A 25,499-nucleotide genomic window follows, 5' to 3' on the forward strand; every position below is an offset into this window, starting at 1 on the left:
CCATGAATCTTTCAGTCATGAGAATGTCTTGGAATTTCCCCCTTACTAAATGTGATGTTTTATTTTCCTTAAAGTAGAATAACCTGAGTTAATAACCCCTTGAAAAAAACTCTCATAAAAGGCCAAATGGATTATATTAAAAGCTGCTTTATCTTGATTCTCACTAGAAACCATCAAAGTGTTTCTCCCAAAATGTCACCTGTCTCACTTGCAGTTAAAATCTTTGATACTTTATTGATTACATAGTCCAAAAATACTTTTGTTTCTTTGACTCTTTTTATATTCAACTTAGCTTTAAGAAGTTCATATAAATTTTTCTTTTAATGCTAGCAACAATTTGATGGTAATTTTAGTAGTAATAATTTATCATATATTTAATATTTGCAGAATTAAAGTCATAAGAGACTAAATTTAATGAATTTCAAGAAAATTAGTATCTTCTTAATTTTCCTTCATTCTCTAAAAAATACAGTTCTTTTCCTTCCTTTTTACCATCAAATTCTCTGGTTCCTCAGACAGTGAAGAATCTGCCTGCAGTGCGAGAGATGCAGGTTTGATTCTTGGATCAGGAATTTCCCCTGGAGGAGGGCATGACAACCCACTCCAGTATTCTTGCCTGGAGAATTCCATGGAGAGAAACCTGGTGGGCTACAGTCCATGGTGTCACAAAGAGTCAGACACAACCGAGGAGCTAAAACTTTGACTTTCCATCAGAAGTTTCAATTTACATGTAAGCCTCTGCCTTCAGTAGACACTTTAGGTTTTATAAGTGTGAATACTTAGTTTTAAAACAGGCTGATTTTTAGCTTAAATCACTATTAAAATCCATACATTTTCTTAGGCATGCAGAAATGGAGCACATACAAAAACAGTCTACAGAATGGAAGAAAATATTTGTAAGTCATTTTCCTAAAAGGGATTAATATCCAGAACATAAAAAGAACTCTTACAACTTCTGTGTGTGCATGTGGTCATTTGCTTCAGTCATGTCTGACTCTTTGCGACCTTGTGCACTGTAGCCTGCCAGGCTCCTCTGTCCATGGGATTCTCCAGGCAAGTGGGTTGCCTTGCCCTCCTCCAGGGGATCTTCCGGTCCTAGGGATCCAACCTGTGTTTCTTATGTCTTCTGCATTAGCAGGCGGGTTCTTTGCCACTAGCGCCACCTGGGGAGCCCCTTACAACCTAACAACAACAAAAAACCAACAAAATTCAAAAATGGACTTAGGGGTTTTCAATAGACATTTTTCCAAAAAAGATATACAAGTGACTGATAAGCATATTAAAAGATGCTCTACATTATCACTAGTTATTCAAGAAATACAAATAAAACCAAGAGATATCACATCACACCCAATAGGATGACTCTCAAATAAAGAAAGATAATAAGTGTTGGAAGTGATGTGGAGGAATTAGAACACTTGTATAGCTGCTGTGACAAAAGTGTGGTAGTTCCTCAAAGGGTTAAGCAGAGAATTACCATGTGATACAGCAATTGTACTTCTAGGTAAAATTCTACTTTCGAAATAACTGTAAGCAAGAATTCAAAACAGATACTTACCAATTCATGTTTATATAGCAGCAGCATTCATAATAGCCAAAAACATGGAAGCAATCAATGTGTCCATCAAATAATGAACAGATTAACAAAATATGATATGTGCAAACAATGGAATATTACAATCTTTTAAAGAAATTCTGATGTGAATGGTACTTGGAGACATCATGTTAAGTAAAATAAGTTGGAAACAAAAGGACAAATACTGTGTGATTACATTTAGAATTGACTAGAAGAGTCAGATTCATTTAACAGGTACAGAGTTTCTGTTAACAATGATGGAAAAAGTTTTAGAAATGGAATGTGCTGATGGTTGTACAACATTTTGATTATACTTAATGCCACTGAATTGTACTCTTATAAATAGAAAACAATAAACTCCTGTTATCTTACAGGTTGATTCAATGGTTCTAGAGTAGGGCTTAGGCAGCTGCATTTTTATAATTCCTCTGGGTGATTCTGATGTACCCTCTGCCTGAGAATCACCTCTCTAAATGTTGCTCAATATGATTAGCCATCAGGGAAATGTAAATCAAAACCAGAACAAGATATAGGCGCATACCTTAGCCTCTTTAAGTGTTCAGGTGAAAAGAAGACTTATTTATGTCTTTGTAGAAATAAAAGGATTATAAGGGAATGCTATCAAGAAATTAGATGCCTCATTTTCACAGCAATGATTTCTATCATACACAGTGGCAATACCTCTAATCAGGCAAAATAGCGAGTACTGTATTTTTATGCTTTTTTATTCATATTTCATATCATTACTGAATATACATCTTGTCCCTCATGTGTGGACAGAAAAATGTTATTGTTTAAATACTGTTCTTTTAAAAGATCAACTTTGTTCTTTTGTGTTTTACCCCCTTGATAATTTTGTCATCTTAATGAAATGTGCATTCATTTCATTTTTACTTCATTTTCATATAAAAATATATTGTTGAAGTTTCCCTGGGCAAAATAAATAATTTTTTTAACTGGAAAAACAGTTTTTATAAATGCTGGGTTTTTGACATAAGAGTTTTGCTTAAGTACTGTATACAGAGAGTGGCTTTATCTAAAGCAGGAATTTGTAATCTAAAGCACATGGATAGAATCTAGGACCTGAATAAGAAAATACTGCCAATTTTCACTAACCTCTATCAAAAATATGGCATTTTTCCAGTTATTAAACCATAGTAGTATTAGTGATAGCTGTGACTTTGTTACCAATAGAAATAAGAAATATTTCTACATATTATTGTTGTTACTGATATCTCAAACTTATTTACCTTTATCAGTACTTCAAAATTTCAGGCCATTGTTAAACTTACTACTATATTTTGTTATTTAATGTATTAATAAGGTTGCATATCATTATACCACAAGTGTTTTTTTTGTAGCATTTCGATGATTTCTGTATGTTGGATTTCTTTTGCAGTCCTGTTTATGTGTTTTGAAATAGTCTAAAAGTGAGGGCCTATTAGCTTCTCTACAGGGCCAGAGTATTCTGATGCACAGATCAAGCTAAGGTCCTAATACAGAAACACCTTAGTTGAACTAGAGAATTCTTATGTCTTAACGTTAGCTCTTTTTTTTTTTTTTCTTTTGATCAGGTGTAGGTAATAGCAGTGAAGGCGGAAGAGGAAAGGCCGGTGCAAAACTTTTCCAAGATTTTCAAATGTTAAGTAGAATCTGGACTCACCCATGGTGTTTGCAGCTGGACTACATTAGTAAAGAAAATAAGGTAAATTAACTAACCTAAGATTGATCAAAAGGTATCTGTAGTAAGTAGAATAACTTTGGAAAAAGGTTGATCTATATAGACTTACTGTATATTCAGATTTCTTTTTCTTTGTGGTACAGTACTTCAGCCTATTTTATTTCTAGTTAATTACTCAGTGTTTGAATGAATTGTGATTATGGAAGGAGTGTTAAATGTTAATCTTTTTAAAAATTTTTAGTGGCATATAGTTGATTTACAATGTTGTGTTACTTTCTGTTGTATAGCAAAGTGAATCAGTTGTACGTATATCCACTCTGTTTTAGATTCTCTTCCCATATAGATCATTACTGAGTATTGAGTAGAGTTCCTTCTGCTATACAGTAGGTCTTTATTATAGTATTGTGTATATGTCAATTCCAATCCCGTATTCCCTTCCTGATGGTAACAATAAGATTGTTTTCTACACCTGTGACTCTATTTCTGTTGCTTAAATAAGTTCACTTGTACCCTTTTTTTAGATTCCACATATAAGCAATATCATACAATATTTGTCCTTCTCTGTTTGACTTCACTCAGAATGATAATCTCTAGATCCATCCATGTTGCTGCAAATGGCATCATTTCATTTTTTTATGGCTGAATAATATCCATAGTATATATATATATATATATACCACATATTCTTTATCCATTTCTCTGTCAGTGGACATTTAGGTTGCTTCCATGTCCTGACTATTGTACACTTGTTGAATTACAGTTTTTTCCCAGGTATATTCCCAGGACTGGGGTTGCTAGATCATGTGGCAACTCTACTTTTAGTTTTTTCAGGAACCTCTGTACTGTTCTCCATACTGGCTATTCCAATTTACATTCCCACTAACAAGGCTTCCCTGGTGGCTCAGATGGTAAAGAATCCACTTGCAATGTGGGAGACCTGGGTTAGATCCTTGGGTTGGGAAGATCCCTTGGAGGAGGGCATGGCCACCCACTCCAGTTTTCTTGCCTGGAGAATTCCCATGGACAGAGGAACCTGGCGGGCTACAATCCATGAGGTCACAAAGAGTCAGACACGATTGAGCGACTTAGCACACACACACCAACAGTGTAAAGGGTTCCCCTTTCTCCACACCCTCTCTAGTATATATTGTTTGTAGAGTTTTGATGATTGTCATTCTAACCAGTGTGGCATAGTACCTCGTTTTTGTCTCTGGTTTCCTTTGCTTTGCAAAAGCTTTTTAAATTTTAATTAAGTCTCATTTGTTTATTTTTGTTTCTATCTTCATTACTCTCAGAGGTAAGTCAAAAAAGATCTTGCTGGGATTTATGTCAGAGAGTGTTCTGCCTATGTTTTCCTATAAGGGTTTTATAGTATCCAGCCTTACGTTTAAGTCTTTAATCCGTTTTGAGTTTATTTTTGTGTATGGTGTTAGGGAATGTTCAAATTTCATTTTTACATATAGCTGTCCAGTTTTCCCAGCACCACATATTAAAGAGACTATTTTTTTTCAATTGTATGTTCTTGTCTCTTCTGTCATAGATTAACATCTTGCATAACCATAGTAAAATAGTCAGAATTAAGAAATTCACATAAGTACTAGTAACTAAACATAGAGGTTAATTGGATTTCATCAGTTTTTGTATTTACATCCCTTTTCTTTTTCATGAGTCAATCTAAGACTTCATGTTGCATTTATTAGTCATATTGTGATGTTTCCTTTATTTTTTCTAATATGTTATAGTTCTTCAGTTCTTTCTTATCTCATAACAATGAACTTATCCTTAAATGAAATAGACATCATCATTATGATTTCCAGTTTAAATTGAAATAAATTCTTAAACTGTTCATTTTTTTTCCCTAGGGATATTTTGATGAAGACAGTATGGATGAATTTATAGCTTCAGATTCCGATGAAACCTCCATGAGTTTAAGCTCTGATGATTATACAAAGTAAATTGAATACTTTTTGTGCCCTGTGTTGACATGTTTAAAATCCCAACTTGCTGATTGTCCTTTAATAATTGGCACTTGTATTTTCCCTGTGTTTCCCTAACCATTTGAATTTGTTCTGTGTTTTAGAAAGAAAAAAGCAAAGGGGAAAAAGGGAAAAAAAGATAGTAGCTCAAGTGGAAGTGGCAGTGACAATGATGTTGAAGTGATTAAAGTCTGGAATTCAAGATCTCGAGGAGGTGGTGAAGGAAATGTGGATGAAACAGGAAACAATCCCTCAGTGTCTTTAAAACTGGAAGAAAGTGAGTCTAATAATTCTTACATATATCATGGAACACTGATTTTAAAAATATCATGTCATTGTAAAGTCATGCTTCTTTCCAGTTATTAATTATCCTCACCAATGGGCTCAAAGGAATATCTTTCCACAATTGGTAAGCATCTAGGATAATCATATACACATAATAGCAACAAATGTTTAATGAATGTTGAAGTAGAAGCAAACCATTGTGCTCTCTCTGGTATTTAAGAAGGGGAAAAAGAAAAGCTAACATTTATTTACACGTATATGCCTAAAGTCTATATTATTTTTACTCTATGTGTTATCTAACTTAATTCTTGAACAGCCTCACAATATTATTATATCTTTATAAATGATCGGTAGAAGAGGATTCAGACCTAGATATATCCTATTTTAAACCCACCATGGTGATTTCACTTAACTACATATAAATAACTGTAAGCATTTCAGGTAATAAGCAATGATTGTCATTCATTTTATACAGTAAAGCTAGTTTTGATGTTTTAGTCTTATTCCTTTGTAATTCTTCAGAATCTGTATTTATTGTCTACTCTAGATTTCCCTTGTATCAGGTACAGTTGTGTCATCTACTTCGCTTTCTCTTTCTTTCTCTTGTGCATGGGTATAAACTCAGCGAGTCTTCCATTGAACTTCCCAGTGGCTTAAGTTCTCTTTACTCATTTCTACATTTGAAGGATGAGTAGTCAGGCCGCACATTCTCCTAGAGCAGTCTGACTAGATGTTTAGAAACTTGAGTGCTAGGAACAGATAGCTGAATATTTAAAATATCTAGAGACACAACAGTATAAATAACTCTAAATATGTGGCATTTGTGAATCGTGGAGCAAAGTATAGACCATCTGTGAAGAGAAGGGAGTTGTGGCTGCCAGTTCAGTGAATGATCCTAAGAACAGACAGGCCTCCAGCTGAACAAATTTGGTGAATCCCTGATAAACATTTCTCTCTTCAGTACCTCCTTAGAAAAGACAGATGGCAGCCTAACAATAGACCTTGGATTACTTCTCTGAGAAACCAGGGGAGTAGTATAAATTAAATTACAAAATTTCTTTTCTTCTTATTTTTAAAATTTAGTTAATTTTTTTATTTTTGGTGAAATTGGGTCTTAGTTGCGGCACCTGGGCTCTGTAGTTGTGGTGTGCAGGCTTAGTTGCCCTGCAGCATGTAGGAACCTAGTTTCCTGATTAGGGCTTGAACCCATGTCCCCTGCACTGGGAGGTAGACTCCCAACTACTGGACCACCAAAGCAGTTCCTCTTTTCTTGTTTTTGTCCCCTGCTATCCCATAAAGACAGCTTAACAGTGTTCATCTTCCAGCTAGATTTAAAGTATACTTAAAGGAATGGTTAAAGTTTAAGGTAGTGGGAATCTCCTGCTATTTTCTCCTCTGGTCTCCTGATCTGCATTTCACTTAAATTTTCCTTAGTCTCTCATCTCATAATTAGAAATAAGTAGCTCATAATTTATGTGTTCCTGGGAATGATTTTTCCTAAAATACTCTTGTTGAAGTTTTTCTTATAACTTATGGTTAAGAGATGGAGACGGCAGTGGCACCCCACTCCAGTACTCTTGCCTGGAAAATCCCATGGACGGAGGGAGGAGCGTGGCAGGCTGCAGTTCATGAGGTCGCGAAGAGTCGGACACGACTGAGCGACTTCACTTTCACTTTTTACTTTCATGCATTGGAGAAGGAAATGGCAACCCACTCCAGTGTTCTTGCCTGGAGAATCCCAGGGACAGGGGAGCCTGGTGGGCTGCCGTCTATGGGGTCGCACAGAGTCGGACACGACTGAAGTGACTTAGCAGCAGCATGGTTAAGAGAAGAGAGAGTAGACTAACCAGTATGTATCATACTGTGCTCCAAATGGGTTGCATAAAAGTATGTTGAGGTATAGATCCCTTCATCAGTTGGAAGTACACATGGGGTCTAATGCAGCTGGGTTGCTTTCAGAAATGAGGAGCTTCTTCCAGCTTTCCTGTTGTGCAATTAAAAGTATTAGGTTGGCACAAACGTAATTAATGGTTTCAGACAGTGAATTTTAAATCATTATAACAAGGCTCAAACATATTTTTATTAATCAAAATAGGAACCATTAAAATCAGTGCAGTTTTGCCAACGAGAAATAAGTTTGCTTATTCCTGTAACATAAAAATCCATGCTTTGGGATTCGACATTCTCTTGGAGAGCATTTTCTGCCTCCTGCTGGTTGTGGAAACATTTTCCCTGGAAAAGTTGTTGAGATGCTGGAAGAAGAAGTAGTCTCTTGGCAAGAGGTCAGGTGAATGTGATGGATGAGAGAAAAACCTCATAGCCCAATTCATTCAACTTTTGAAGCATTGGTTGTGCAATGTGCAGTTGGGCATTGTCATGGAGAATTGGGTCATTTCTGTTAATCAGTGCTACCTGTAAGCATTGCAGGTTTCGGTGCATGTCATAGATTTGCTGAGCATACTTCACAGGTGTAAATGGTTTCTTTGGCATTCAGAAAGCTGTAGTGGATCAGATGCGCAGTAGACTGCCAGTGAGTAATCATGACATTTTTTTTGGTGCAAGTTTGACTTTGGGAAGTGCTTTGGAGCTATTTCTTGGTCCAGCTGCTGAGCTGGTCATTGTCAGTTGTCATACAAAATCCAGTTTTTGTCACATATCACAATCTGTTTGATTAATGGTTTGTTGTCGTTGCATAGAATAAGAGAAGATGACACTTCAAAACGATGTTTTTTTTGATTTTCAGTCAGCTCATGAGGCACCCACTTATAGAGCTTTTTCACCTTTCCAATTTGCTTCAAATGATGAACGACCATAGAATGGTCGATGGTGAGTTCTTTGGCAACTTTTTACATAGTTGAAAGAGGATTGGCTTCAGTGATCCTCTCAGTTGTTCATTGTCAACTTCTGATGGCCACAGTGCTCCTCATCTTCAAGGCTCTTGTCTCATTTGCAAAACTTCTTGAACCACCACTGTACTGTACTGTGCATTCATTATCAGTTCCTGAGCCAGATGTGTTGTTGATGTTGTGAGTTGTCTCCACTGCTTTATGCCTCATTTTGAACTCAAATAAGAAAATCGCTTGAATTTGCTTTTTGTCTAACATCATTTCCCTAGTCTAAAATAAATATAAAATAGTAAGTCATAAGTCATTAGCAAAAAAGCATAAAACAAGAAATGCACATTAAAATGATGACCACATTTATTTAGAATGTATTCCAGTATCAAACGGAGAAGGCGATGGCATCCCACTCCAGTACTCTTGCCTGGAAAATCCCATGGACAGAGGAGCCTGGTAGGTTGCAGTCCATGGGGTCACGAAGAGTTGGACACAACTGAGCGACTTCACTTTCAGTTTTTACTTTCATGCATTGGAGAAGGAAATGGCAACCCACTCCAGTGTTCTTGCCTGGAGAATCCCACGGACAGGGGAGCCTGGTGGGCTGCCGTCTATGGGGTTGCACTGAGTCGAACATGACTGAAGCGACTTAGCAGCAGCAGCAGCAGCCAGTATCAAAAGGCAGATTTCAACAGTGCAAAAACTGTGATTAACTTTTGCACCAACCTAATACTATCACTTGCCATATTTGCTGAAATATGGAAAAGACTATAAAGAACTGGAGCAAAGAGTAGGTTGCTACATGTTATGAACATAAAGGCAGACAGGGAAAGCTGTGGGTTACAAATGATGAACTTCACCTATTCCTCTAGTGTGTAGCTCTCTGTGGTCAAATAGAAGTCATTCATATATGGATGTATTTCATTTTTTGCAGCTCTCTGTATGTATAGTTGATCAGAAACATTTTTTAGAACAAATAGATGATAAAGATCTATTTTTGTTCTTTAGATCTAAATCTATATAAGGCTGAGTAGATCACAGCATATGGTCATATATAGCTGGTATATATTATTTATTTATTGTCCATGCTTTGTGGCTTGCAGGATCTTAGTTTCCAGACCAGGGATCCAACCTGGGCCCTGGCACTGAAAGTGCCAAGTCCTAACCACTGGACTGCCAGGAAATTTCCCCCCAAATCACTTTCTTATAGTAAATGTAAAACCTGAATTGGAAGTATTAAGGAACCAACATGTTGCACCTGGAAATCGAAATGGATACTATTAATAAATAAGTAGATGGCTGTAATTAAACTATCATTTTTCACTACATATTTCACTTTCCTTTAAAGAATTGATATCTAATTTATTTGCATTAGCTTTCTGGTCTTTTTGAGAAACAGGATCTTGAATAAGTCATTTAAGTTTACCTTACAGCATCTACGTCTTTGTGTTTTAGTTTAGTATATTAGGTTGTTTGTGAGGAGGAAATGACTGTATATAAACTACTTCAAAATATTTGATTTATTATTATTTCACAGCAAGCATACCTTGTTTTATTGTACTTCACAGATACTGTGTTTTCACAAAATGAAGTTTGGTGGCAACTCTATGTTGAGCACATCTATTGGCACCATTTTTCCAATATTTGTTCACTTTGTATCTGTGTGTCACAATTTGGTAATTCTCACAATATTTCAAACTCTTTGGTTACTATTAGGTTTGTTATAGTGCTCTGTGATCAGTGATCTTTGATGTTACGATTGTAATTGTTTTGGGGAGCCATGAGCCGCACCCAGGTAAGATAGGCAACTTAATTGATAAATATTGCACTGTTGCAGTTCTGAATGATCTACCAAATGGCCTTTCCCCTGTGTCTTTCCCTCTCCTCAGGTCTCCCTATCCACTAAGACACAAAGTATTGAAATCAGGCCAATTAATAACCCTACAATGGCCTCTAAATGTTCAAGTGAAAGAAAGACTCTTTTGTGTCTTACTTTAAATAAAAAGCTAGAGATGATTAAGTTTAATGAGGAAGACATGTCAAAAGCCAAGATAAGCCAAAACTAGGCCTCTTGCACCAAACAGCTAGTAGCCAGGTTGTAAATTCAAATGCAGAGTTCTTGAAGGAAATTAAAAGTGCTACTCCACTGAACCATGAATGATAAGAAAGTGAAACAGGCTAGTTGCTGATATGGAGAAAGTTGTAATGGTCTGGATAGAAGATCAAACCAGCCATAACTCTCTCTTAAGCTAAAAAGCCTAATCCAGGGCATGACTCTAACTCTCTTCAATTGTAAGAAGTGTGAGAGAGACAAGGAAGCTGCAGTAGAAAAATTTGTAGCTAGCAGAGGCTGGTTCAGAGGTTTAAGGAAAGAAGCCATCTGTATAACATAACAGGACAAGGTGAAGCAGCAAGTGGTGATACAGAAACTGCAGCAAGGCATCCAGGGGATCTAGTGAAGATAGTTCATGAAGGTGGCTGCACTAAACGAAAGGCTTTCAGTGGAGACAAAATGGTGTTCTATCGGAAGAAGATGCCACCTAGGGCTTTCATAGCTAGAGAGGAGAACTGGATGTCCAGCTTCAAAGTGCCAAAGAACAGGCTGACTTATATTAGGAGCTAATGCAGCTGGTGACTTCAAATTGAAGACAGCACATTCTGAAAATCTTAGGCCCCTTAAGAATTTTGCTAAACCTACTCTGCCTGTGTTCTGTAAATGGGACAAAACCTGCATAACCTCACATCTGTTTACAGCATCATTTACTGAGTATTTTAAGCTCACTGTTGAGACCGACTGGTCAGAAAAAAAGATTCCTCTGAAAATATTACTGCTCTTGGTCACCTAGGAGCTCTGTTGGAGATGTACAATGAGATTAATGTTGTTTTCAAGCCTGCTAATGCAGCATTCTTTCTGCAGCGCATTGACCAGGGAGTCATTTCGACTCTCAAGTCTTATTATTTAAGGAGTACCCTTTGTAAGTCTATAACTACCATAGATAGTGATTCCTCTGATGGATCTGGGCAGTCAGTTGAAAACCACCTGGAAAGTACTTACCATTATAGGTACTGTTAAGAACATTTGTAACTCATGGGAAGGGTCCAAAATATGAACATTAACAGGAGTTGGGAAGAAGTTGATTCCAACCCTCATGGATGCCTTTGAGGAGTTCAAGACTTCAGTGGAGGAAGTCACTGCTGATGTGGAAATATTATAGCAAGATAATTAGAATTAGAATTGGAGCCTGAAGATGTGACTGAATTGCTGCAATCTCATTATAAAACTTTAAGAGATGAAGAGTTGCTTTTTGTGGATGAGCAAAAAGAGTGGTTTCTTGAGATGGAATATGCTCCTGATGAAGATGCTGTGAAGATAGTGGAAATGACAACAGAGACTTGAGAACCTTTCTTAAACTTAGTTGATAAATCTGTGGCAGGGTTTGAGAGGATTGACTGCAATTTTGAAAGAAGGTCTACTGTGAATAAAATGGTGTCACACGGCATCACATGCTACAAAGAGATCATTCATGGAAGGAAGAGCTAATATTGATGCAGCAAACTTCATTTTTTAAGGAATTGCCATAGCCACCCCATTATCAGGAACCTGACTTTCAGCAGCCATCAACATGGAGGCAAGACTCTCCACCAGCCAGAGCGATTATGACTCGCTTCAGTGAGATGAAGTTTAGCATTTTTTAGCAATAACTACTTTTTAATTAAGGTATGTGCATTGTTCTTTTAAGACATAATAGTATTGCATACTTATAGACTACAGGATAGTATATAAGGGCTTCCTAGGTGGAGCTAGTGGTAAAGAACCCATCTGCCAGTGCAGGAGATGTAAGAGATGCAGGTTCAATCCCTGAGTCAGGAAGATCCCGTAGAGGAGGGCATGACAACTCACTCTAGAATTCTTGCATGGAGAATCCCACAGATAGAGGAGCCTGGTGGGCTATGATCTATAGGTTTGCACATTCAGACACGACTGAAGTGACTGACTTAGCAAGCAAGCATAGTATATAAACATAACTTTTACAAGTGCTGGGAAACCATGAAGCCATGTGACTCACTTTATTGTGCTGTTTGCTTTATTGTGATGGTCTGGAACTGAACATGCAGTATCTTTGAGTTATGCACTTGTTTTCAGAGTAAGCTTTATCAGTGAGCATTTATATTTGAAAACATAAAGCAGATTGAGGAATATGGTGGCACACGAAGACCCTGTCTTTACCTACTCCCCTGAGCACACTGATCTACACCTACATATAGCACACTTCTTCTTGAAGATCTGAGGGCCCAATATGCTGGTGCTGCCAATCGAAGATCCACATAGAAACTAGCAGGAAAGTCAGAGACACAGTATCCATGGGAATCTCTCCTCTTTCAGGATGATCTACAGTAGAAAGATACATTGCTGAGGCATCCAAATGCAGACACACTCACTCTGTGACACAGTGAAAAAACTTTAAAGGCACCTAGAGTATATGTAAAGGAACTATGTTTACTCACCCTGAAGTTGCTGCCAAAATGACAGGGAACTGCTGGAGGTCTGGCTTGGGTAGGAGGCACTGATGATCACCATTGTCTGGAGTTTCCTCCCAGGACTCCTCCTGGCCTATGACTGCTCTACCTCCAGCTGCCCCATCAAGGTAGCCTACAGCCCAGCACTCTTCAGGGGTTGCTCCTGGACCATGTCCTCTCCAGCTCCAGCTATCCTTCTAAGGCAGCCTTATACACAGTACTTCCCAGGGGGCTGCCCCTGGACTGGGCCTGCTTCAGGCTCTTTGGTCCCACCACTGCAGTATTGGGCATATTGTTCCCCAGGGATTAACCCCTGTTGGTGCCCACTGCAGCTCCAGCCAGCCTGCAAAAGCCTTTAGGCCAAAGTGGTCTACACAGGGAATGCTCCCATACAAGGCCTCTTCAAGATTAGGAGAGGTAGTTGTTTCTCTTAATTTATAGAAATGTAAAGGAAATAAAAATAATGAGAAAGAGGAATGTGTTCCAAATGAAAGAACAAAATAAAATCCCAGGAAAAAATAAACCCCAGTGAAACAGACATAAGTAGTTTACCTGATAAAAGATTTGAAAGAAACTGTCCTAATGGTGCTCACCAAACTCAGGAAAAGATTGGAGGAACTCATTGAAAGCTTTAACAAAGACTTAGAAAATACAAGAAAGAATCAATCAGAGCTCAATACTGTAACTGAAATAAAAAAGTTACACTTTATGGAATCAGAAGCAGATGAGATGACATAAAGGGACAAGCAATCTGATAGATAAAATAGTAGAAATTACCCCCATATGAATAGCAATAAGAAGGAAAGGATTTTTAAAAAATGAGAGTATATGAGCCATCTGTGAAACATCAACCATATTCACATTATGTGGTTCCCAGAAGGAAAGAAAGTAACAGAAAACTTACTTGAGAAATAATGGTGGAAAATATCCATACCTAGGGAAGGAAACAGATATCCAGGTATAGGAAACAAAGATCCCAAATAAGATGAACCCAAAGAGACTCATACCAAGGTACATCATATTTAAAATGGAAAAAGGTTAAGATAAGAGAATTTTAAAGACAAGAGAAAAACAGCTAATCATATATCAATTGAAGGGAACTCCCATACCAACATACATCATATTTAAAATGGCAAAAGTTTAAGATAAAAAGGGAACTTTAAAGACAAGAGAAAAACAGCTAATTGTATATCAATAGAAGGGGACTCCTATAAGCCTATAAGCTGATTTTAATGCAGAAACTTTGCAGTCCAGAAGGGAGTGCCAGGATGTATTTAAAGTGCTGAAAGAATAAAAGTTTATAATCAAGAATACTCTGCCTAACAAGGTTATGATTCAGGCTTGAAGAGGGTGATAAGGAGTTTTTCAGACAAGCAAACAACTCTAAAGAAGTCCATAACCAGTAAACTGGCCTTAAATATTAAAGGGTCACTTTTAAGGGTAAAGGAAAAGGTCACAACTAGAAATAAAATATATGAAAGAAAAAAAAACACTGGTGATGGAAAATATATGTTAAAGGAATTAGATCAGTCACTTTAAAAAACTAGTATGAAAGTTCAAAGAAAAAGTAGTAAAAAGAATATCAGGAATCAGGTATAAGTAAGTAGTTATGGGATACACAAAAAGAAATTAAATATAGCAACAAAAAATAAAATGTGACAGGCAAGTGAAAATGGAGTTTTTTTTTTTTTTCATTGATTGATTGACAGACTGGAAAGGAGGATTTAATGGTGGGCTTGAACAAGCAGTGGAGAACGCCAAGGCTGTTGTGATTCTGTGACCTGCCATTTGTCCAGGGGGCCATAATTAATGATGTATTTGACCCCACAGCCAAGTGGAATGAGTTGCTTTTCTGCCACCATCTGGGCCTCAGTCATGTGTTCCTTATTCTTCAGCTTGGTGCTGATGGACATGATGACTTGACCAATGTGTACTGTGGCCACTGTGTCCTGGGGTGTTCCAAAGGCACCCTACATATCTTCTTAGAGCTTGTCAGCCTTGGCACAGGACACTGTCCTGTTGATGCAGATGTTGTGAAAGGGTGATGTGTTTGGACGTGGAAACCATCTTTGACATAGCTTTTCACTGTGTACTTAGCACAAGTAGGGGCAGCCTCCAATGCTGCTCATACTCATCTGACACCACATGACCACAGAGTGGGAACTTTTGCCTCATGGTAACCATAAATCAAAAATAAATACAATGGATACACACAAAAATAAAAGAATCCAAATGTGAAACTAAAGAAATCCATCAAAAAACAAGGGAAGAAACAGAGTAAGACTGGAACAGAGAACTGAAAATATAACCAGAAAACAAGTACCAAAATGGCAATAACTACATGCCTGCCATAATTATTTTAAATGTAAATTGACTAAATGCTTCAATCAAAAGACATAGGGTAGCTGAATGGATAAAAAAGTATGACACATCTCTATATGCTGCCTGTAGCAGACTCTTCAGATCTGAAGACACACATAAACCAAAAAAGAAGAGATTAAAAAAAGATACTCCATGCAAATGGAAAAGTAAAGAATGCTGGGATGGTAATACTTATATCAGACAAAATAGACTTTAAAACAAAAACTATAAGAAAAGACAAGGAAGGGCATGCCATTGTGAGGTCGATCTGGAAAGAGGATATAAAATTTATAATTATTCATATACCCAACATAGGAGTATGTAAATATATAAAGAAAATATTAATAGAAATAAAGGGAGAAATATACAGTAATACAGTAATAGAGGACTTTAATACTTCAATGGATAGACCATTTAGACTCTAAATTGGTAAAGGACATATTCAGCAAGATGTATTTAATCAATATAGATCATTTCATTCAACAGCAGCAAAATACACATTCTTTTAAAGTATACATGGAATGTTTCTCAGGACAGATCATATATTATGTCAAAAAGCCTTAAATGCTGGAGAGGGTGTGGAGAAAAGGGAACCCTCTTACACTGTTGGTGGGAATGCAAACTAGTACAGCCACTATGGAGAACAGTGTGGAGATTTCTTAAAAAACTGGAAATAGAACTGCTTTATGACCCAGCAGTCCCACTGCTAGGCATACACACCAAGGAAACCAGAATTGAAAGAGACACGTGTACCCCAGTGTTCATTGCAGCACTGTTTATAATAGCCAAGACATGGAAGCAGCCTAGATGTCCATTACCAAATGAATGGATAAGAAAGCTGTGGTACATATACACAATGGAATATTACTCAGACATTAAAAAGGATACATTTGAATCAGTTCTAATGAGGTGGATGAAACTGGAGCCTATTATACAGAGTGAAGCAAGCCAGAAAGAAAAAGACCAATACAGTATACTAACGCATAGATATGGAATTTAGAAAGATGGTAGTGATAACCCTATATGCGAGACAGCGAAAGAGACACAGACGTATAGAACATTCTTTTGGACTCTGTGGGAGAGGGAGAGCATGGGATGATTTGGGAGAATGGCATCGAAACATGTATAATATCATACATGAAACGAATCACCAGTCCAGGTTCGATGCATGATATTGGATGCTTGGGGCTGGTGCACTGAGACAACCCAGAGGCGTGAAATGGGGAGGGAGGAGGGAGGGGGTTTCAGGATTGGGAACACGTGTATAGTTGTGGCGGATTCACGTTGATGTATGGCAAAATCAACTCTTTGCATGAGGTGGCCAAACTCCTGGAGTTTCAGCTTTAGCATCATTCCTTCCAAAGAAATCCCAGGGTTGATTTCCTTCAGAATGGACTGGTTGGATCTCCTTGCAGCCCAAGGGACTCTCAAGAGTCTTCTCCAACACCACAGTTCAAAAGCTTCAATTCTTCAGTGCTTAGCCTTCTTCACAGTCCAACTCTCACATCCATACATGCTGGGAGGGATTGGGGGCAGGAGAGAAAGGGGACGACAGAGGATGAGATGGCCGAATGGCATCACTGACTCAATGGACGTGAGTCTGGGTGAACTCCAGGAGTTGGTGATGGACAGGGAGGCCTGGCGTGCTGAGATTCATGGGGTCGCAAAGAGTCGGACACGACTGAGCGACTGAACTGAACTAAACTGATGGCAAAACCAATACAATATTTTAAAGTAATTAACCTCCAATTAAAAGAAATAAATTTATTTAAAATAAAAACGGGAAAAAAAGCCTTAATAAATTTAAGAAGATTGAAATCATATCAAGCATCTTTTTAGATCTCAGTGGTATGAAACTAGAAGTCACGTAGAAGAAGAAAACTAGAGAAAAACAGTAACATATGGAGGTTAAAAAACATGCTACTAAACAGGTAGTTGATCAACAAAGAAACCAAAGAGGTATTTCAAAAATGCATTGAGACAAATGGAAATGGAAACACAACATTACAAAATCTATGGGATGAAGCAAAAGCAATTCTAAGAGAAAAGTTCATAGTGGTACAGGCCTACTAGAAGAAATAAGAAAAATGTCAAATAAATCATGTAAATATACATTTAAAGGAACAAGAAAAACGACAGGCAAAGCCCAGTGTTTCTGGAAGGAATGAAATAATGAAGATTAGAGTGGAAAGAATGGAAATTGAGACTAAAAAAGTAAAATTCAATGAAATTTAGTGTTGTTTCTTTGAAAAGATAAACAAAATCAAACATTAAGCCAGAATTATAAAAAATGAGAGCCCAAATAAATAAAATTAGAAATGAAAAGAGAAGTTACAACTAACATCAACAAAATAAAAAAGAATAATGAGAGTACTAAATTGCATGGCAACAAATTAGACAATCTAGGAGAAATGGATAAATTTCTAGAATTGCACAATCTTCTAAGACTGAATCATAAAGAGATAGAAAATCTGAATAGACGTTATACTAGTAACAATATTTAACCTATAGTTTAAAAACAAAAGTCCAGGTACAGATGGCATCACAGGTGAATTTGTGGGTTTGATTGCTGGGTCGAAAAGATCCCATGAAGGAATGCATGACAACCAACTCCAGTATTCTTGCCTGGAGAATCCCATGGATAGAGGAACCTGGTGGGCTATAGTCCATAGGGTCACAAAGAGCTGGAAGCGACTTAGAACAACAACAACAACAAATGGTAATTTTACTTTTTTTCTTTGAGGAACCTCCATTCTGTTCTACACAGTGACTGAAACAGTTTACGTTCCCACCAACAGTTCAAGAGGTGATCCTTTTCTTCCCATCATCTCCGGCATTTACTGTTTATAGATTTTTTGATGATGACCGTTCTGACTGGTGTGAGGTTGTACCTTATTGTCATTTTGATCTGCATTTCTCTAATAATTAGCTGTGTTGAATATCTTTTCATATGTCTATTGGACACATGTATTTCTTCTTTGGGAAAATGTCTATTTATGTCTTCCACCCATTTTTTGATTGACTTGTTTGTTTTTTGATATTGAGCTCTGTGAGCTTATTTGTGTAGTTTGGAGATTAATCCTTTGCAAAGAGCATTGGGGTGCGTGTATCATTCTGAATTAATTTTATTTGGATATATCCCCAGAAGTAGGATTTGAGAGCCATCACTATGAACAAAGTTAGTGGAGGTGATGGAATTCCAGTTGAGCTATTTCAAATCCTGAAAGATGATGCTGTGATACTGCTGCACTCAATATGCCAGCAAATTTGGAAAACTCAGCAGTGGCCATAGGCCTGGAAAAGGTCAGTTTTCATTCCAGTCCCAAAGAAAGGCAATGCCAAAGAATGCTCAAAGTACTGTACAATTGCACTCATCTCACACCCTTGTAAAGTAATGCTCAAAATTCTCCAAGCCAGGCTTCAGCAATACGTGAACTGTGAACTTCTAGATGTTCAACCTGGCTTTAGAGAAGCCAGAAGAACCAGAGATCAAATTGCCAACATCACTGGATCATTGAAAAAGCAAGAGAGTTTCAGAAAAACATCTATTTCTGTTTTATTGACTATGCCAAAGCCTTTGACTGTGTGGATCACAATAAACTGTGGAAAATTCTTAAAGAGATGGGAATACCAGACCCCCTGACCTGCCTCTTGAGAAACCTGTATGCAGGTCAGGAAGCAACAGTTAGAACTGGACATGGAACAACAGACTGGTTCCAAATAGGAAAAGGAGTACATCAAGGCTGTATATTGTCACCCTGCTTATTTAACTTCTGTGCAGAGTACATCATGAGAAACACTGGGCTGGAGGAAAGACAAGCTGGAATCAAGATTGCCAGGAGAAATATCAATCACCTCAGATATGCAGATGACACCACCCTTATGGCAGAAAGTGAAAAAGAACTAGAGAGCCTCTTGATGAAAGTGAAACAGGAGAGTAAAAAAGTTGGCTTAAAGCTCAGCATTCAGAAAACAAAGATCATGACATCTGGTCCCATCACTTCATGGCAGGTAGATGGGGAAACAGTAGCTGACTTTATTTTGTGGGGCTCCAAAATCACTGCAGTTGTTGATTGCAGCCATGAAATTAAAAGATGCTTACTCCTTGGAAGGAAAGTTATGACCAACCTACACAGCATATTAAAAAGCAGAGATATTACTTTGCTAACAGAGGTCCATCTAGTCAAGGCTATGGTTTTTCCAGTAGTCATGTATGGATGTGAGAGTTGGACAGTAAAGAAAGCTGAGCGCTGAAGAATTGATGCTTTTGAACTGTGGTGTTGGAGAAGCCTCTTGAGAGTCCCTTGGACTGCAAGGAGATCCAACCAGTCCATCGTAAAGGAGATCAGTCCTGGGTGTTCACTGGAAGGACTGATGTTGGAGCTGAAACTCCAATATTTTGAGCACCTGATGCGAAGAGATGTCTCATTTGAAAAGACCCTGATGTTGGGAAAGATTGAAGGCAGGAGGAGAAGTGGACGAGAGAGGGTGAGCTGGTTAGATGGCGTCACCGACTCAATGGACATGAATTTGGGTAAACTCTAGGAGCTGGTGATGGACAGGGAGGCCTGGCGTGCTCCAATTCATGGGGTCGCAAAGGGTCGGACACAACTGGGCAACTGAACTGAACTGGACTGAGTGACTGACATACTGTTCTCCTTAGTCTCTGTACCAATTTACATTTCCACCTACAGTGTATAGGAGGGTTACCTTTTCTACACACCCTCTACAGCATTCATTTTTTTAATTTTTAAAAAGAAAATGTAGATTCTGTTGATTTTTAAGGATTGTCTTTATATATTATTTGATTTATTGATTGATTTTTGACTGTACTGAGTCTTCGTTGCTGCTCATGGTCTTTCTCTAGTTATGGCAAGCAGGGGCTACTTTCTAGTTGCAATGTGTGGTTTTCTCATAGCAGTGGCTTGTTTTGCTGTGGAGCACAGGCTCTACTAGCACAGGCTCTAGTATTTTTGGCTGGCAGGCTCTAGAGCACAGGCTGACTGGTTATGGTTTACAGGCTTAGTTGCCCCATAGCATGTGCAATCCTCCTGGACCTCCAGGGATCGAACCTGTGTGCCCTGCATTGGCAGGCAGACTCTCAACCACTGGTCCATAAAGGAAGTCCTCTAGCATTTATTGTTTGTAGATTTTTTGATGCCAGCCATTCTGAGAAGTGTGGGGTGATATAAATTGTAGTTGTGATTTGCATTTCTTGAAAATGAGTGATGTTGAGCATCTTTTCACATGTTTGTGGGCCGTCTGTGTATTTTCTTTAGATTAATGTCTGCTTAGGTCTTCCACCCATTTGTTGGTATGGTTGTTAGTTTTTTATTTTGAGCTGCATGAACTACTTGTGTATTTTTAAGATTAATCCTTTCTCAGTTGATTCATTTGCAAATATTTTCTCCCATTCTGATGGTTGTCTTTTCATCTTGTTTTTGGTTTCCTTTCCTATGCAAAAGCTTTTATGTTTAATTAGGCCCCATTTGTTTATTTTCATTACTCTAGGAGATAGAATCTTGCTGTGATTTATGTCAAAGACTGTTCTGGCTATGTTTTCTTCTAAGTTTTTAATAGTGGCTTTGCATTTAGGTCTTTAATTCATTTTGTGTATGCTGTTAGGGAGTGTTCCAATTTTATTCTTTTACACATAGCTGTTCAGATTTCCCAGCACCACTTACTGAATAGACTGTTTTCTCCGTGGTATATACTTTCCTTGTTTGTCATAGATTAGGTGACCATAGGTGCATGGATTTATTTCTGGGCTTTCTATTCTGTTCCATTAATCTATATTTCTGTTTTTGTGTTAGTATGATAATACCTTGATTACTGTAACTTTGTAGTATAGTCTAAAGTCGGGGAGCCTCATTTCTCTGGCTCTGTTTTTCTTTCTCAAGATTCCTTTGTTTATTAGGGGTCTTTTGTGTCTCCATACAAATTTTGAATTATGTGGAAAATGCCATTGGTAATTTGATAGAGACTTCATTGAATCTGTAGATTGCTTTGAGTAGTATAGTAATTTTCACAATATTGATTCTTCTAATCTAAGAACATTGTATATCTCTCCCATCTGTTTGTGTCGTCTTTGATTTCATCAGTGTCTTGTGTTTTTTGCATACAAGTCTTTTGCCTCCTTGCTGTGCTGTGTACTGTGCTTAGTCACTCAGTTGTGTCTGACTCTTTGTGACCCCATGGACTGTATGTAGCCTGCCAGGCTCCTCTGTCCATAGGGATTCTTCAGGCAAGAATACTGGAGTGGGTTGTGATGTCCTCCTCCAGGGGATCTTCCCAGCCCAGGGATCGAACGTGGGTCTCCCACATTGCAGGTGGATTCTTTACTGACTGAGCCACCAGGGAAGCCCTTTGAGTCCTTAGGTATGTTTATTCCTAGGTACTTGATTCTTTTTGTTGTGATGGTAAATGGGATTGTTCCCTTAATTTCTCCTTTTGATCCTTCATTATTAGTATAAAGGAATGTAAGAGATTTCTGTGCATTAATTTTGTATCCTGCAACTTTAATAACTCATTGGTTACCTCTAGTAATGTTCTGGTGGCATCTTGATGATTTTCCATGTATGTTATCTGTACACAGTGACAGTTTTACTAGTTCTTTTCCAATTTGAATTCCTTTCATTTTTCTTCTGTGATTAGTATGGCTATGACTTCCAAAACTATGTTGAAGAATAGGGGCAAGTGTTGACACCCTCATTACCTTCTTTATCTTATAGGAAATACTTTCAGTTTTTCACTATTGCATAAAGTGTTTGCAGTGGGTTTGTCATATGTGGGCTTTATTATCTTGCAGTAGCTTCACTCTATGCCTACTTTCTGGAGAGTTTTAATCAGAAATGAATATTAAATTTTGTCAGTAACGGTTTCTGCATCTATTGAGATTTCAATTTGTTAATATAGTATATTGCATTGATTGATTTGTATATCAAAGAATCCTTGCATCCCTGGGAAAACCCTACTTGATTGTGATGTGTGATTCTTTTAATGTGTTTGATTCTGTTGGCTAGTATTTTGTTGAGGAGTTTTGCATCTATGTTCTTCAGTGATCCTGGCCTGCAATTTTCTTTTTTTGTGATCTTTGTCTGGTTTTGGTATCAGGTTGATGGTGGCCTCATAGAATCAGTTTAGGAATATTGGAGCACCTCTGTACATAAGGCAAATGCTAACAGCTATAAAAGGGGAAATCGACAGTAACATAGTAATGGTGGGGAACTTTAACACCACACTTATACCAGTGGCCATATAATCCAGACAGTTCATAAGGAAACACAAGCCTTAAATGAGACATTAGAGCATTTAGAACTTAATTGGTATTTATAGGACACTCCATCAAAAAGCAGCCAAATACACTTTCTTATGCTCCCAGCTAACCAAGATATTACTGAAGAAATCAAACAGGAAATCAGAGAATACCTAGCAACAAATGACAACAAAAACATGACAACTCCAAATGTATGGGACACAGCAAAGGCAATTCTAAGAGGGACATTTATGCAATATAATCCTACCTTAAGGAAATAGAAAAATCTCAAATGAACAACCTACCTTACATGCAAAGCAGTTAGCGAAATAAGAACAAAAAACCCCTGAAGTTAGTAGAAGGAAAGAAATCATAAAGAGCAGAATGGAAATAAATGAAGAAAAAATGAAGAAAATAATAGCAAAGATCAATAAAACTGAAGGCGCATTCTTTGAGAAGATAAACAAAATTGATAAACCATTAGCCAAACTCATCAAGAAAAAAAAGCAGAGAACTCAAATCAATAAAAATTAGAAATGAAAAAGGAGAAGTTATAACTGACACTGCAGAAATACAATAAAATCATAAGAGATTACTGCAAGCAAAATATGCCTATAAAATTGGCAACCTGGAAGAAATGGACAAATATTTAGGAAGATACAACCTGGTCTTCCAGGACTGAACCAGGAAGAAATAGAAAATATGATGAGACCAATCAGAACCAGGGAAATTGAAATTGTGATAAAAAAATCTCCCAGCAAACAAAAGTCCAGGGCCAGATGGCTTCACAGGGAAATTCTGTCAAACATTTAGAGAAGAGCTAACATCTTTCCTTCTCAAATTCTTCAAAAATTGCAAAGGGAGGAATATTCCCAATGGCATTTTTAGACTGAACTAGAACAATCCTAAAACTTGTATAGAACCAGGAATGTACTGAACAGCCAAAGCAATCTTGAGAAGAATTACAAAGCTGAAGATAACATGATTCCAGACTTATAAAATTCTACTACAAAGCTTTAGTAATCAAAACAAGATAGTAGTAGCACAAAATCCAAGACATAGATCAATAGAACACAATAGGGAATTCAGAAAAAAACTCAACCAAGCCTCTATATCCCATTATCTACAACAAAGGAACAGGAACATCCAGTGGGCATAAGATAGTCTCTTGGAAAGATGTTGTTAGGAAAATTGGACAGCTATCTGCAAAAGAATGAAACTGGACCAGTTTCTTATACCACATTCAAAAATAAACTCAAAATGGATTATAGACTTAATAAGACCTTAGATTTTAAAATTCTTGCAAGAAAGCATAGGCAGTATGCTTTGTGACATGGGTCTTAGAATTTTTTTTTTGGATCTGTTTCCTTAGGCAAGGGCAATGGAAGTGAAATTAAAGAAATGAGACTACATCAAAGTAAAAAGATTTTCTACAGTGGAAGAAACCACCAACAAAATCCAAGGCAACTTACTGAATGGGACAACATATTGCATATGATATACCCTATAAGGGGTTAATATCCACAGTATATATAGAAGTCATACAACTCAGTATCAAAAAACAATTAAAAACTGATTAAAAACTGGCCAGAGGACCTGAATTGATGTTTTTCCAAAGAAAACATACGGACGGTTGACAAGAACATGGAATGACCCTCAACATCACAAATTATCAGCAGAATGCAAATCAAAAGCACAGTGAGATTCCACCACACACCTGTCAGAATGGCTGTTATCAAAAATCAAGATACAGCAGGTGTTGGTGAATATGTGGAGAAAAGAAAACTGTTGTGCAGTGCTGGTGGGAATGTAAAGTGATGCAACCGTTATGAAAATATGAAGGTTGTCCCCAAAATTAAAAGAACTAACATTCACCACAAGATCGAGCATTTCCATTTCTGAAGAATACAGAGACTAAATAAAAAATACATATGTAGCCCACGTTCACTGCAGCACTATTTGCAATAGCCAGAATATGGAAGCACATAAGTTGTCTATCAGTTGATGAATGGATAAAGATGGTGTATGTGTGTGTCTGTGTCTGTGTGTGTGTGATGGGATACTATTCAGCCATAAAAAGTGAAATCTTGTCATTTTCGCAACATAAATAGACCTACAGGGCAAATGAAATAAGTCAGAGAAAGAAAAAAAAATACTCTGTGATTTCACTTATATGTGGAATGTAAAAAGCAAAACTAACAAGCAAACAAAACTAATTAAGAACAAGATACTCATAGATATCTAGAGCAAACTGGTGGTTTCCAGAGGGAGGTACATCATGAGGGTGTGGATGAAATAGGTAAAGGGAATTAAGAGGTACAAAGAGATACAAACTTTCTGCTATAAAATGAGTAATTCATACGGATTTAATGTACACCTAGGTAATATAGTCAGTAATATTATAGCAACTTTGTACTGTGATGGATGGTAACTAGTCTTATTGTGGTTATCATTTCATAATGTATAAAACATTTAATCCCTGTTGTTCACCTAAAAGCTAATTATAAGTCAGTTAAAAGCAAAATGTCTATAATTTATTGTATGGGTATATTCTTTGTATATGATGTAATATCATAATGTTAGCAGTAACATAGCACATTTATTCATTCAACAAATGCATATTGTATTCTTACTATGTGCCTGGTACTGCTCAATAAGCTTGGTTATATCAATGTACAAAATACACTTACAGAGTTTACCATTCTATTAGTACTGTTATTTATACATATAATATTTTAATGATATCCCACCTTTATTTCTAAGATTACAATGTAGCTTTTTAAGGAATATCCTTACTGTTCTCCATAGTGGCTATACTAATTTACATTGCCACCATCAGTATAGGAAGGTTATTTTCAAACCCTCTCTAGCATTTATGGTTTGTAGACTTTTTGATGATTCCCATTCTGACCAGTGTGAGGTGATGGAGGTTCCATAAAAATCTAAAAACATATGATCTTACAATCCCAGCCCTGCACATATATCAGGAGAAAAACCATAATTTGCAAAG

The 25,499-nt window shown here is 37.3% G+C and overlaps 1 protein-coding gene across 1 annotated transcript in view; it reads left to right on the forward strand.

Moving 5' to 3' along the window:
* ATRX (ATRX chromatin remodeler) overlaps positions 1 to 25,499 on the forward strand; it is a 280,266-nt gene that overhangs the window by 180,463 nt on the left and 74,304 nt on the right. Inside the window, exons 24-26 of the mRNA XM_052663022.1 lie at positions 3,151 to 3,281; positions 5,120 to 5,208; positions 5,338 to 5,510. Of these exons, the coding sequence (XP_052518982.1) occupies positions 3,151 to 3,281; positions 5,120 to 5,208; positions 5,338 to 5,510 (393 nt within the window). The remainder of the gene's footprint in view (positions 1 to 3,150; positions 3,282 to 5,119; positions 5,209 to 5,337; positions 5,511 to 25,499) is intronic.

The sequence above is a fragment of the Budorcas taxicolor genome, chromosome X (genome assembly GCF_023091745.1).
Source record: "Budorcas taxicolor isolate Tak-1 chromosome X, Takin1.1, whole genome shotgun sequence".
Lineage (NCBI taxonomy): Eukaryota > Metazoa > Chordata > Mammalia > Artiodactyla > Bovidae > Budorcas > Budorcas taxicolor.